At 41.4% G+C, this 14,019-nt stretch overlaps 1 protein-coding gene across 1 annotated transcript in view; it reads left to right on the top strand.

The window, feature by feature from the left end:
- The first annotated feature begins 9,070 nt into the window (after positions 1-9,070).
- Positions 9,071-14,019, top strand: part of Cmc1 (C-X9-C motif containing 1) — a 77,335-nt gene continuing 72,386 nt past the window's right edge. The window contains exon 1 of the mRNA XM_059268847.1: positions 9,071-9,179. Coding sequence (XP_059124830.1) covers positions 9,161-9,179 — 19 coding nt within the window. The 5' untranslated portion in view covers positions 9,071-9,160. The remainder of the gene's footprint in view (positions 9,180-14,019) is intronic.

The raw sequence follows: 14,019 nt of genomic DNA, 5'->3' as shown, positions 1-14,019 counted from the left end.
TCACGTGTTTAGGTTTACAACCAATGAGAAGGCAGAACAGCTAGACTATATAAAGACATACACATAGGAAGTAGGTCCCTTTCGGAGAGCTCTCTTGACTGAAGAGGATCACTGAAGCAGGAAGGGTGAGGCTGTTAGCTCTGACCTCTTGGCTTTCTTCTCTGAATCGGCTCTGTGTATCTTATTTAATAAGATAGTTGGTTACATCTACACAGCTCCCCTCCAAAGACTTTCTAGAGCACAGATAGTGTGTGATGGAACATTTCCCACATTTAGTGTTCTTCTTTGAAACACTCCATGGGGAAAATTATTTCTCTGATGAAGGGTTTGTTTATGAGCATTTCTATTTCCTAAGATTCAACCCATGGAAGCCCAAGGTACTTACAGAGATTCAAAGCTCACAAGCAAGAGTTACAGAATATCTAACATGTATTGATCACCAAATGCTAGCCATGCACTGATTAGGATTTCCATAATTATTTTCTGCTGTAAAACTGAGAACAAATTTAAAATAGCAAATTAGGCCTCCCCATTTAAAAAAATAGTCTCTCAAAAATGGTTTGGTGGGCTGGAGGGATGGCTCAGAGGTTAAGAGCATTGGCTGCTCTTCCAGAGGTCCTGAGTTCAATTCCAAGCAACCATAAGGTGGCTCACAACCATCTATAATATGATCTGGTGCCCTCTTCTGGTGTGCAGGCATACATGCAAACAGAACACTGTATATATAATAAATAAATAAATTTAAACAAACAAACAAACAAACAAACAAATAACGGTTTGGTTCCCAGCGGTGGAAAGCAGGATCACTATACTTGTAACACTGAAAGATCTCTAACTTTGGAACAAAGAGATCAGAGTCAAAATTAAAAAGAAAACAAAACAACAACTCTAAAGAATAATGCTCATCAGGACATGTGCCACCTTCTGGATTGTTAGTGAATATCCAAAATGACAAGTGTGAGAAATCTGATTTAGTAGACACCACACTGAACATCTTAGGTTGTGAAATACTATCATTTCCAGGTGTAAGGACTTTCTCTCAAAGTCAATTTGCTTGGCCCAAGCACAATTAAAACTTTTAATTTGAAACTCGACATGCTGGCATAGTTATTATCACTTGTGTCTGTTATATCAGAACTTGACAGGTTTTCTTTGTTGATCTAAACCTATTTAGCTTGTGTGGGCTATAGACTATCATTTATACTTAAACCCAGCCTTCAAAGTAAAAGTAATATGCAAATCCATGGTATATTTTATCCTGAAAGTAAGCAGAGTATATAATCTTTCAGGGCTAATCATTTATATAATTGGAATATTTTTAGGCTAATTAAGGAAGAGTTGTTTTATTCATCCTCTCTGAAAATTCAGTTTATATTGCTCTCTTAATGGTAAGTTGAAGAGACTGTCATTAGCAATATTTTACAGATGAGTTGTGTTTGAAATTTTATTTTTATTTATTTATTTATTTTCCACCTAGCTTTCCCCCATTTATGATTTCAGAGTGTATATTAAATATTTTAAAGCAGAAATACAAAACATGGTGCCATGCTCTTTGTCCCCTGCAAGTCAAAAGAAGAACTGAAGAATTGTGGGAGAATAAATTGAAGCCAACAGAAAAATGTTTGCTGGTGAGTCCCAAGAAAAAGAGAAGTCTCAACCAGGGGCCCAGAGCACAGTTCTAACAGCTGAATAAGCCATAGTTCTATTGGGTATAGGTAATTTTAAAATCCAGGAACCAGTGAGCCAAATCAGATCAGACAAAGTTCTTGTCCTGTCCTGATAGGATGTAGAAGCTCAGGGAGATGAATGAACAGAAGGCCAGAGAACACAGTCTGAACCTTAATTGTAGGTCAGAGAAGCCTGAAAGGGTGTCAGGCCAAAGCTTGGGTAGTAGAGTTCTGTTGCTGTAATAAACACCATGACCAAAAGCAAATGGAGGAAGAAAGGGTTTATTTGATTTTTGAGATTACAGTTCATCATGGAAGGAAACCAATGCAGGAACTAAAGACAAGAGCTTGAAGCGGAAACTGCGGAAGAATGCAGCCTATTGGCTTGCTCCCAGGCTCACACCACCTGTCTTATACTGCCCAGGCATACCTGGTGTTGCCCACAGTGGGCTGGGCCCTCCTACATTAATTATCAATGAAGAAAATACCCCCAAGACATATCTACAGGCCAATAAATGGAGGAAATTCTTCAGTTGAAGTTCCCTCTTCCCAAAGATTAGCTATCACATACAGAAAGGTGGACACAGAAGGCAGCTACACAGATTCATGAGTTATATAGGCTAATGAATGAGACACTAACCAAAACTACTGTCTGCTAGGCTTTCTAGTCAGAACTTAACAAAACAAAAGGAACTCTGTAAGATGTTAGTGTTGTTTGTTGTTTTTTATCTTTTTTTAGGGGGGAGCTCGCCACCAAGCTCCCATATAAATATAGAGGCTTTTTCTTACTTATGAATGCCTGGCCTTAGCTTGGCTTGTTTTTAGCCAGCTTTTCTTAACTTAGCCTGTCTACCTTTTGCTTCTGGCCTTTTCCTGTTCTTTTACTTCTGTAAATCCTACTCTTACTCTGGGGCTTGCTGCATAGCTGGGTGGCTGAGCCTTGGAGTCCTCCTCCTTCTCTGGCTCCTAGATCTCCTCTTCTCCCAGATTTCTCCCTCTATGTATTCTCTCTGCCTGCCAGCCTCGCCTGTCCTTTTTCCTGCCTTGCTATTGGCCGTTCAGTTCTTCATTAGACCATCAGGTGTTTTAGACAGGCACAGTAAGACAGCTTCACAGAGTTAAACAAATGCAGCATAAACAAAAGTAACACACCTTAAAATAATATTCTACAACATGTTAGGGTGATTAGATATCACATCAATTTAAATTTTGTATGAAAGCATACAAAATTAAAATAAAGCAGCTTTAAGAATGAATTTAACAGTAGCTAACCTTGTCCACTAAGTAGACCATAAGAAACCCAAGACCATAAGTCTTGGCCCCTGTTTGCAATATCTGTCACAGTTTTGATGAAAAGTCACAGATCAAAGATAGTCATAAGCTATTGAATTTAGGTAGGATCAGTAGTTAGCCAGGTCCCCCCATTAATGGGTCATGACCATCATACCACATCTACTTCATACAGTGATGTTTGCAAACTAGGCATCCATCTTTTTCTTGTTCAATGCCCAATCATTTCTTAAGATCTACTTTAAATATAAATATTTAAATATAAATATCTTTACAAAACCTTCTAAAGTTAATTTCTTTCCTTTTTAAGTTCCCACACCACCTTCTATCATGTGCTGTAACTTTTTATTTGCATATTTGTGTCTGTGAGTATTTGAGACCATTGGATTCCCTAAGGGTAAGGGCTTTACCACCTTATTTATTATTACTTTCCCAGGATTCAGTTCAGTACTTGGCATGGGAGAAGTTCTGATTTGGGAGAGAAGCAAGTGAATGAAGTCACTTGCCCTCTTTCACAGTAACAGTGACAGGATATTCAGCATGGGTCACGGACTTCATTTCCTCTAAAGGAGCAAAAGTCTCCTGAGATGTTTTTAGTACCGTTGGTCACTGAAATACGATGTCACTGCACTGCTAGTTCAGACTTAGAAGAAAACAAAATGGATTACATTCTTTGTCAAGGTTCTTAGCACCTATCAGAATTTTTTAAAGGATCATTGCATGTGCACCAGACTGAAGAGAAGTTCAGTAAACTCATGTTACAGTATTATCCACACTATTATTATTATTATTATTTAGGTGCTGGAGATTGAACCCAGAGCCTTGTGAATACCATGCAAGTTCTCTACCATTGATCCATATTCCTAGCCCCATTATTATTACCTTTAAAGATACTTATTTTTTTTTTTACTTTAAATTATGTGTATGTGTGTGTGGATATATGTCCATGTTAGCAATTGGCAGGGAGGCCAGAAAAGGGCGTTGGATCCCTGGTGCTGGAATTACTGGTCATTATGAGCTGCTTGACTTGGGTGTTGGGAATGAATTAGGGTCCTCTGCAAGAACAGTACATGCTCTTAGTCACTGAGCTGTATCTCCACCCATCATCATCACTACCATCATTATTTCTTTTGAGATAGGGTCTGACTATGTTCCCCAGGCTGAACTTGCTCTGTAGACCAGGCTGGCCTGGGACTCAAGACCCGCCTGCCTCTGCCTCCTGGGTTCTGGGTTTAAAGGCGTGCACCACCACACCAGTTGTTTCCTTTTCTTACTTCTTAAAGGTGAACTGCAAACTTTGACCTAAGAGAAAAATTGTGGTCTGTCTCAAATGAGGCCACACAGAAAACAATGCACACAACAAACAAAACACAAATCTAGCTGTCTGCAGAAGCAAGAAGAGATTTTGTCACACCTTTTTATTCTCACTTGAAGTGATAGGGCACACTGCTAAATCTCCTCTGTTCAAATGTGTCACAGAATACTGAGTGAAGCAATATTAGTGCCTAGATTTTAGTCCTGATGGCAGGCTAACACTGAGTAATTCAATTTTAAAGAGTATACACAGTATAACAGTAGCTCAGAAGAATAGTTTTCCAAATGAAAAAAAAATAGAAGACATAAAAGATAAATTTTTAAAAAGATTTATTTATTTTATGTATATGAGTGCTCTATCTGCATATACAACTTTGTGCCAGAAGAGGGCATCAGATCCCACTATAGATGGTTGTGAATCATGCGGTTGCTGGGAATAGAACTCAGAACCTCTCGAAGGGCAGCCAGTGCTCTTAACCTCTAAACTACCTCTCCCCAACTCATAAAAGATAAATTTCACAGTAACAACTGCTCTAAATTATGAATGGGATAATGAGTCCCAGGTGCCACTGTCAGGATTTCTAATGGGTCATCTCTCAAGCTCAGATGATTCATGCAGGCATGTGTTTACAGATGAGAAAACTGAGGACAAGTTATTCACCTAATGCCACATTGGAAGTTAGAGGAATATAGATGAATCTCACAGCTGTGAAGTTGGGTAAAAGGAGCCAATCCCAAAGGCTATCTTGTATGATTAAGTTGGGATAAGATTCAGAATTGGCAAATATAATCAATCATCACAGAAGTTAGTAACATAGACACTTCTGGGGCCTGGGATTTTACTAGGAAGTTAAATCATGGAATCTTCTAGACAATTAATACACAATGACACCTCCACACATAACAACTCATTCACCTGTACAAATATTTGGGTTTTATTGTATAATATATATATATATATATATATATATGTATATGAATGATACAAAAAAATTACTGAGGAAGAATGAGTTGAGCTCTTCCAGGTAGCCCTGTGTAGTCCCAAAATATCTCTTACTAGCTATATCTGTTAAGTTTTACATTTTTAGGTTAAACAGAGACCCTTACCCATTTTACCAGGAGAATGAACAGACACATTACTACATGTAAGTTAAGGGGGCAGAAATTGCCGACTCATGTGGAAACCTATTTTATAAGTTTCTATTGTATATTTCAAAATAGTTTAACAGGATGATACAGCTCCTCACAGATACCACCGTCAAACAAAAGCCCACTCCCAGGTATGGGATACATCCTTTCTAGTTGTTGGCTGGGTGGTGGGGGCGAGGGGGGCGGTCCCCAAAACAATACAGGCTATCGACACTGTGCTTGGTTACCCACCAGAACTTGAGGGTAAAAGCCTAATGGACTTGCCTCACAAAACTTGGAGAAACCAAGCTGGTTCTGACTTGGCTGCCTTCTCCCTGATGGTTAGCTTTCACAGTGCCACAGGTGCTAGGCTGGCTGCTGGAGGGAAAAAGTACCACTAGTCTTACCCATCTGTGAACCTGTGAACTACGTTAACAACTCACCTAGCAAGATACACTCATTAGTGCTCATGAGCGCGCGCGCACACACACACACACACACACACACACACACACACACACACACACAAATAAAAAGTATATGAAAACGTCTTCAGAAAAAAATTGATTCCAAAGGTATTTTTCTATTTTTTAGCCTCCAAATAGTGCGTAAGTTCTATACTGCCTAAGACAAGTTCATACAGTCTGGAGCCTAATGTTTATAAGCTTCTGGGTTCTTCTGGTATAATCTTATTTATAACTACTCGAGCTTTACAAATCCTTCAATGGGTTTTGAGGCCTTCCTGCTGCATTTCTGCCAGCCAGCCATTTTATTCCCACCCCTGTGCAACTGCTCACATAATTCTATTGTTTGGCCTCTGTCTTAGTTAGGGTTTTTATTGGTGTGATAAAACACCGTGACCAAAAGCAACCTGGGAAGGAAATTTTCTCTTACAACTCTTCGGTCATACTTCATCACTGTGAGAAATCAGGGCCAGGAACTCAGAGCTGAACCAGAAGCCATGGAAGAGCTCTGCTTACTGGCTCCATTCTGCATGGCTTGCTCAGCTTGCCTTCTTATACCCCCCTCCCAGGACTCAGCCCCCAGTGGCTGAGCCTCCCACATCAGCCATTAATCAAGAAAATTCCCTACAGACTTGCCTATGGGACAATCTATGGAAGCATTTTTTCCATTAATAGTCTCTCTTCTCAGATATCTCCAGGTGTAGCACGAATATTGGTTTTATAGTAAAAACCCAGAGCCAGATATCTGGATAAATGCTAAAAGATCAGAGGAAACATGCCACAGCCACTTCCTACATTGCCAACTCCTCAGCCTTCAGTATCCTCCGCCCAATATTCCTTTTTCTGCCCAGCCATATTGCTTCCTGTCTCAACCTTTCTAGTGCTGGAATTAAAGGCATGTGACTCCCAAATAACGGGATTAAAGGTGTGAGCCATCACTGCCTAGCTCTGTTTCTCTTTTAGACTGGATTAATCTTGTGTAGCCCAGGGTGGCCTTGAACTCACAGAGATCTGTCTGCCTCTGCCTTCTGAGTGCTAGGATTAAAGGTGTGTGCCACCACTGCCTGGCCACTATGGTTAACTAGTGGTTGTCTCTGTCCTCTGATCTTCAGACCAGCTTTATTTGTTAGAACATCTACAAAATATCACCATACTAGGTATGTGTCAAGTTGACAATATCCTACCAGCACGGTCGTCAACCTCTTCCGTGTCCTACATGTCCTTCAAGAATTGCTCGAATCTCTAATGCTTTTGCTTCAGCTTTTGTACAAGGATGATTCACCTCCTTTGTTTCCTGGGTCACTACCTTTTAAGAGGCTGTTGTGAAACTATTAGGTGCCAGACATTGTTTCAGCCTTAGGGATCATAGTTGTAGAAGATGCAGTTTCAAATGTCCAAGATGATGTTTACTCTTTGTACTCTTATTGTACTGTCCAAGAAATCATCTGTCATCATGTGTTAACTTAGAACCTTTCTTCTGTTTTGAATTGCCAACTCATTTCCTAGGACTTAACTCTTTAAGAGTGATTTGTATTGTAAAGACTGTTTTCCCCCAGAGCATTCCATTTACTATAAAAATGGGAAGGTATTTAAGTACCAGCCATTTGAGGTGTATTGCTGTGCTTTTCATGGTATGAAATATTTAGTAGTCAAGTTTAGGGAACACAGAAAAATCAAGATTTTCCAAAATATTATTGTCTAGGATAAGGCTAAAGCAAACAGCAACTGTTTAGATATTCTGAGAGGTAAATTGAGTTAAGTAGAAAACAATAATAACAATGTTTCAAGCCATAGTCATGGCAAAAACTATACAGGTGGTCCCTCAAAGTCTCTCAGGTTCGTTCTATTTTGTGTATTCCTAAAAATGACCTTGAAAATGAAAGTGAAGTCCCGAAAATCATTGGAACTTATTTTCAAGTCACAAAGTCAATAGGTGTGGCTGCACGATTCAAGTGAAGGTACATAGAATTCTGCCTGACTGAACAGGACCAAACCTACCCCTTTTATAGTTATGTCTTTGCATACTTGGTTTGATTACTTGACTGTGGGTGCCTGAGTTGCGTTTTTATAATCTGCTCTGTCCTCTCTAAAAGATTCAGGCCCTCTGCTACGCATCCAGCGTGGTCAGCTTGGGCTACATGAGGGACGGTCTCAACCAACAACAGTGGCCACAACAAAATGTTTCGGTCTTTCTAAATCCTGCACTCCCAGAAAAATAAAAGGAGGACCCGTAGCGGATTTCATGTGTATTTCTAAGCACATTCATAAACCATACAAGCAAAGGAACTGATTTCCTGCCTGGCTGAGTGAAGGTTTAATTCTCCACCTTGGCACCGCAGCCTACAGCTGTAATGAGGCACGTTATGTCCAAACAGGCCCTTAAACGGGAGCCCTGCTGAGCAGAGACCCACTTTCCTAGGCCTGTTCAACTATGGCATCTTTTCTGCCAACTGACCAGGCAGATGCAGCAGCAGGGAAGGAGGGACTGCAGGTAGGTGGGGAGGGGATCATTTTGAAAGCCCCAAATCCCTTGCAGGGAAGAGGCAGCTGCTCCGTGCTTTTCCAAACATCTGTCCCTGGCCTTCCTCATCCTTTGGAGGCTTGAGCAGCTCATTAAGTGGAGATCCGATGAAGACTCAGCACTGAAGGTCGGCCAGTGAGCGGAAACAGGCCTAAGTGACTTCTGTTGAGGAGGCCTTTGGGGAATTGTTCCTTTCCCTTATGACAGCAACAAATGACAGCTTTTCAGGAGAGTCAAGATCCATAACACCGCTCACACTGGACTCTACCCGTTGGGAGTGTTCACAGAGTTCTCCTGAGCAGAACTCGGGCAGGGACTTTTCTCCCAGTAACAGCGGGTGGAGATTTTTATTACTTTTCCTCTAGCACTCAAGACTGAGGCTGCAGCCTGACATGGACAGAGGGACTTAGGACTCAATGACCGGGACATTAAGAACATTGGAGGTAAGAGGCCCAAGTCCAAATCCCATCTATTACTTGGAAAAGTCAAGCGGTGCACAACCAAGGCCGCCTCTTGGAGGGGGAGCATGCGTAGCCACGCCCCTCCCGGGGCCATTCCCTGGGAAACCCGCCCACTCTAGAGCAGGAGTCCCTGAGGAGGCAGTCAGGCGCAGGCGCAAAGCTCAACGGAAGTGGGACAGGGCAAAGGGGGCGTGGCCTGATCTCCTGCGGGAAGCCGTAGCCGGGCGGGCGGCTGCGCGCGCAGCCTGGCTCAGGCTCCTCCCCCCTCTCGGCTCCAGAGCCGGCGAGTGGCCCGCTTCTTCTCCGCCCTCCGAGATGGCGCTGGACCCCGCAGGTACTGGGGGCGGCGTGGTTGTGAGGGCCTGGGCGCGGGGCTCGGCCGGCGGGCGCCTGGGGCCCGGTGCTCTGCGGATGCACCTCGCTCAGCCCGGCTGCTGGGTGTCCTCCCGCTGTGACAGGCCACCCTTCTGCAGCTCGCTGGGGCTCTTGTTGGCCAGTGAGGGGCGTTGGGTTCGTTGCGTCAACTTCTATGATCTCCACACCTTTTTTTTTTTTTTTTTTTTTTTTTTTGGTCCTCCGTTGGGGCATAGATTCCTTTTAAACAGTATGGGGTGCAGACACTGTTGCCCCAGAAAAATGTCAAGTTTCATGCTGGTGCAGTCTGGTATTTTGTTTCCGGTAATTTTATGCCTCCTCCCAAGTTCAGCCTTGTAGCCCAGTGTCACAAAGGTTCCACGACCGATTGGCTGGAGTCATTTCCTTGGAGAGGCTCTGCAAACATCTTCCATGTCATTTTAACTTGCATGGTTCCACTTGGGTCTGCAGTAGAGTTCAGTTGCTCAGGAAGTCTCACAGAAGCGCACTCACTGCACTTTAGGTGATTTATGGAATGGGGAAGGAGTAGAGAGGGGACAGTAATGGGTTAGTCTGTTTATTTTGTGGATAGAAAACCTCAAGGCATTGGTAAGTTAGAGACTTTCAAACCTTTGGAGGTCCTGTAAATGAAAGGTCACGTGTGACCCTCAGGCTGAAAACTAGGTGTAGCACACAGATAACTTGACACTTTTATTATCAAGCTAGCTGTATTCAGTTGTCCCAATAGTATTTGCATGGTTAGTTCTTTTGCTTCTGTTTTCACAGAGTAGGAAACAGGCTGAGCGAGGTTAAGTTTCTGTTACACACTCCCCCTAACTCGTTCAGTGCTGGCTTCTTCATGTCCATCAGAGTTGAATTCTAATGACAGTTTCTCATAGAACTCATCGCTGTCTAAAGCAAACCTCTGTTAATCTGCCACAGCATCCTGCTTATTTTCCATGTAATAGACCACAGTCTGTAAGTGTATCTGTATATATCACAAGTCTGCAGATAGTGGTAAAATCAAAGAGCTCTATAATTTGAAGCATAAAGCAATTGTGGAATACCACACCATCATATCAGTTCGAGGCTAAGTAATTGGAATGAACTCTGAAGCAGTTAAGACACAACATGGGCAGTGATTTATGTGGTAAAACATAGTGTGTCATATTTAGTTTTAGAGTGACTACCTTGATTTGAAGGTAGGAAGTAGTAATGAGGGATGGGTAAGGAAAGTTCAGGTAAAGTCCATATAATTTTGGTATTTCATGACCTTGGAAATAATCTAATGCAGATGAGAACAGGGAGATTCAGGTTAACGTAGTGGTTCCCATCCTTCCTAATGCTGTGACCCTGTAATACAGTTCCTCATGTTGTGGTGACCCCCAACCATAAAATTATTTTCATTGTTACTTCATAACTGATTTTGCTACTGTTATGAATCATAATGTAAATATTTTTTGAGATAGAGGTTTGTAGCTGAGTGGTGGTGGGACAGGCCTTTAATCCCTGCACTTGGGAGGCAGAGGTAGGTGGATCTCTGTGAGTTCAAGGCCAGCTGGTTTACAAAGCAAATTCCAGGATAGCCAGGGCGGTTACACAGAAAAAGCCTGTCTCAAAAAAAACCAAATAACAACAAAAAAGAAACAAATTGAAAAAAACTTCATACTTGTCACCAATTTCTTCTAGTTACTCTTAACCAATTCAGAACTCATAGTGTGCTCAAGGCTACATAGCTATTGCCTGGCAGAGCCAAGTTTGTTAGAAACTAAGTGATTCACTTTCCAACTTAGGCTACCAACCATGCCTCTATTTTAGTACGTTTTGATTAAATAAACTTCTTGGGGCCCAGGATACATCATGTATTGCTCTGTAACCTAGGAAACAGTAACATATAGGACAAACAAGGACCCCACCCAGTATATTCTTTAAGACTGTGGTAAACATTATGAAGAAAGCAGATTTCTAGGAGAGAGCTACTTTTGCTAAGTTAGAAGCTTTATGGAAAAGTGCATTGTAAATGAATTTCTAAATGATCTTATTAAATAAAAAACATGGAGCCAGAAATTTGGGTTAAAGCCTTAGAGAGATCAGGGAAATGCGGAAGCCACCCCCTAACCTTACCTCACCAACTCCTCAGCTTCCTCAGAGCATGACTTACTGTCATGCTTATATGTCTTGCTTTTCTGCCTTCTCATTGGCTCTTAGCCCAGCTACCTCACTTCCTCTTCCTACACAGCTCTGTCACTGTCTGTCTGTACAGACCTCCAGGTCTCTATGGTTGGTACTGGGATTAAAGGCGTGTGTCACCACACTTGGCTTTGTTCTCTAGTGTGGCCTTGAACATACAGAGATCCTGCCTGCTAAGGGATTAAGGGCATGTGCTACCTGACTTCTTTGTTTACTTAAAATGGCTGGCCTTTCCCCTCTGATTTCCAGGCAAGCTTTATTTATTAACGCACAAATAAAATATCACCACATTTCAGCACAAATAAATTATCACCATAGTGCATTTGCTTTAAAATGTCAAGGATGAGAAGAAGCGACCATGAAAAAAGAACTGGGAGGGACTGTGGTCTCTGTTCAAAGTGGCAAATGCTTAAAAAACATTGAACTGGATAGAGGGGCAGAGTGCAGAAGAGAGCCGTCAGGAGAAGGCTGGGAAAGTAGGTCTGAGGTGAGCACCTGGCAGCTTTAGGGCCTTGAATTCTACGGTGATATAACGTTCTAGTCTAAGTTTTTTTTCCCTTTCTTTTTTTTTTTCCCCTCAAATTTTGAATCCAGCAGTGAGATGTAGACTGCATCTGTATTCTTGTGTGTCTTTTCATTTAAACCTTTCCATTTCATGGAGTTGATCACACACAGTTACACTCATTATTTTCTACTGTAATTTGTGGAAAAGCGTAGAGAAAGGACAGAATACCAAGTAAAGTGGTTATGAGTGAGACTCAGCTTTTGATTCTGTTCTGATGCCAGTCTGCACTGCACTCAGGTCCTCTGACATTTCAGTATTTCTTAGGCAGTTCCATCGTGTAAACAGAAAACATGTGTTCTGCATGCTCCCAGTTTTACTGACTCATTGCTCAGCTTTTTTCCCCCCACTTTAGTTCCTGTTCTTACAGGAAATTCTCCTTCTACCCTTCAGTCATAAATGGGACCTTTGACCTTAATATTACAAGAGTTTGTTCAACAGCTCATTCTCCTATACTCAGATTTAAGTGCATCTTATTTCAAGTTACAGTTCTTTACAAACTTATAATGCTTTCTATAAACATTGTATATTTTTGGAAAAATCTAGTCAAATTTAGTGATTGAAACTTTAAAAGATTTTTAAAAACATATGACCTATGATCACCTAGTTAAAATTCCTGTTTTATTAAATATAATTTTCAAAAAGGTAAAATTATGACTCATGCAAAAAAATGGATATGTGTTAAAGACTTTCCTCAACTCATTAATTAGTGAAGGAACCAGTAAGATGTAAAAATTAATCCAAAAACATTTGAGAGACTAGATACATAGACAGTTTTCTAGGTTACGGCCATAGATGAGAACTTTTAATTTGTATCAGGTTCTCTTTGGGGCTATCATTTCAAAACTTTCTTCAATTTCTACTTGACAGAGTTTTAGAAGTTGGCCACTGACCCTGACAAGGTATAAAATACCAGTAACGGAAAGTATAAAGAAACCACTTACTTACACCTTTGCCTATTCTGGTATTTCAGGAAAATTTTCTGATACTATGTTCCAGATGACAGCCATAGGCACTTGGGTTTCCTAAGTTTGGTTTTTTGCTTTCTGGTCACCTAGGAATGGTCCTGCCCTCCTTCTTTTTCTCTTACTTCCTTTTTAGCAAGGCTGAGGATTCTCTCCCCACCTCAGTGCAGATTTCTTCTTCACTCTGACTTTTGCAGGATGGGACAGTAGGTGTGGGTGTGTGTCTGTCTGTGTCCATCTGTGTCCTTCTGTGCCTGGCCTTGCATTGGTGTTTCTTCCAGGAATCTGGTAAGTTGAGAAAGCTGGGACAGTGCTAAGGCGTGGGGTGGAAAGTGAGCTGAGGAACTTGATTCCGTGGGTGGGTTTTTAAAGTGTGTCTTGGAAGAAGGGTGGAGTGACAGCTCTTGAAGTGCTTGGTTTGCTCTGTTCTTACTGTTTCAGTTGTTCCTATTAGAGTATGGATAGATAGCTCTAGAGGTGCTTGTCCTCAGTACTACCTCTTATATTTACTGGAAAAGTTGCTTTTCATTAAGTTAGATATTTACATATTTGAAGAATCTTCTCCCCCCCCCCCAAACATTATGTGATTAATTATGTGAAGAGTTATTCATTGACTGGAACATTTCCATTTTATTATTGCCCCCCCTCCCTTTGATGACAGGGTCCTATGTATTCTAGTCAAGCCTTAAATTAACTATGTAGCCTAAACTTTTGCTCCTCCTGACTCTTCCACTTCTCCAGTGCTGGAAAAACAGCCCCCCCCCCCCATTTCATGTGGAGCTAGTTGTCAAACCCAGGCCTTTATGCTACCTGTTTTTTTTTTTTTTTTTTTTTTTTTTTTTTTTAAAGACAGGGTCTTACTTTGTACCCAGGCTGGCCTTGACATTATTGTATAACCCACACTGGTTTCAGATTTGTGGTGATCTCCTTCCTTAGCCTTCCAGAAGCTGGATTACAGGTGTGTATCACCGTTCCCAGCTATAGGTCTCTTGAATGACCATGGTGTTCCAGAATGAAAAAAGTAACTAGTTAACTTGTGCATTTTGCATATTTCTAATCTAGAAGTATATTTGCCCTGGAAAATGCATTGTTTTGGTCTCAAT

This window comes from Peromyscus eremicus, chromosome 7 (assembly GCF_949786415.1).
Source record: "Peromyscus eremicus chromosome 7, PerEre_H2_v1, whole genome shotgun sequence".
Classification (NCBI taxonomy): domain Eukaryota; kingdom Metazoa; phylum Chordata; class Mammalia; order Rodentia; family Cricetidae; genus Peromyscus; species Peromyscus eremicus.
The sequence above is the reverse complement of the archived record's forward strand: the minus strand, read 5'-3'. Positions and strand labels throughout refer to the sequence as shown.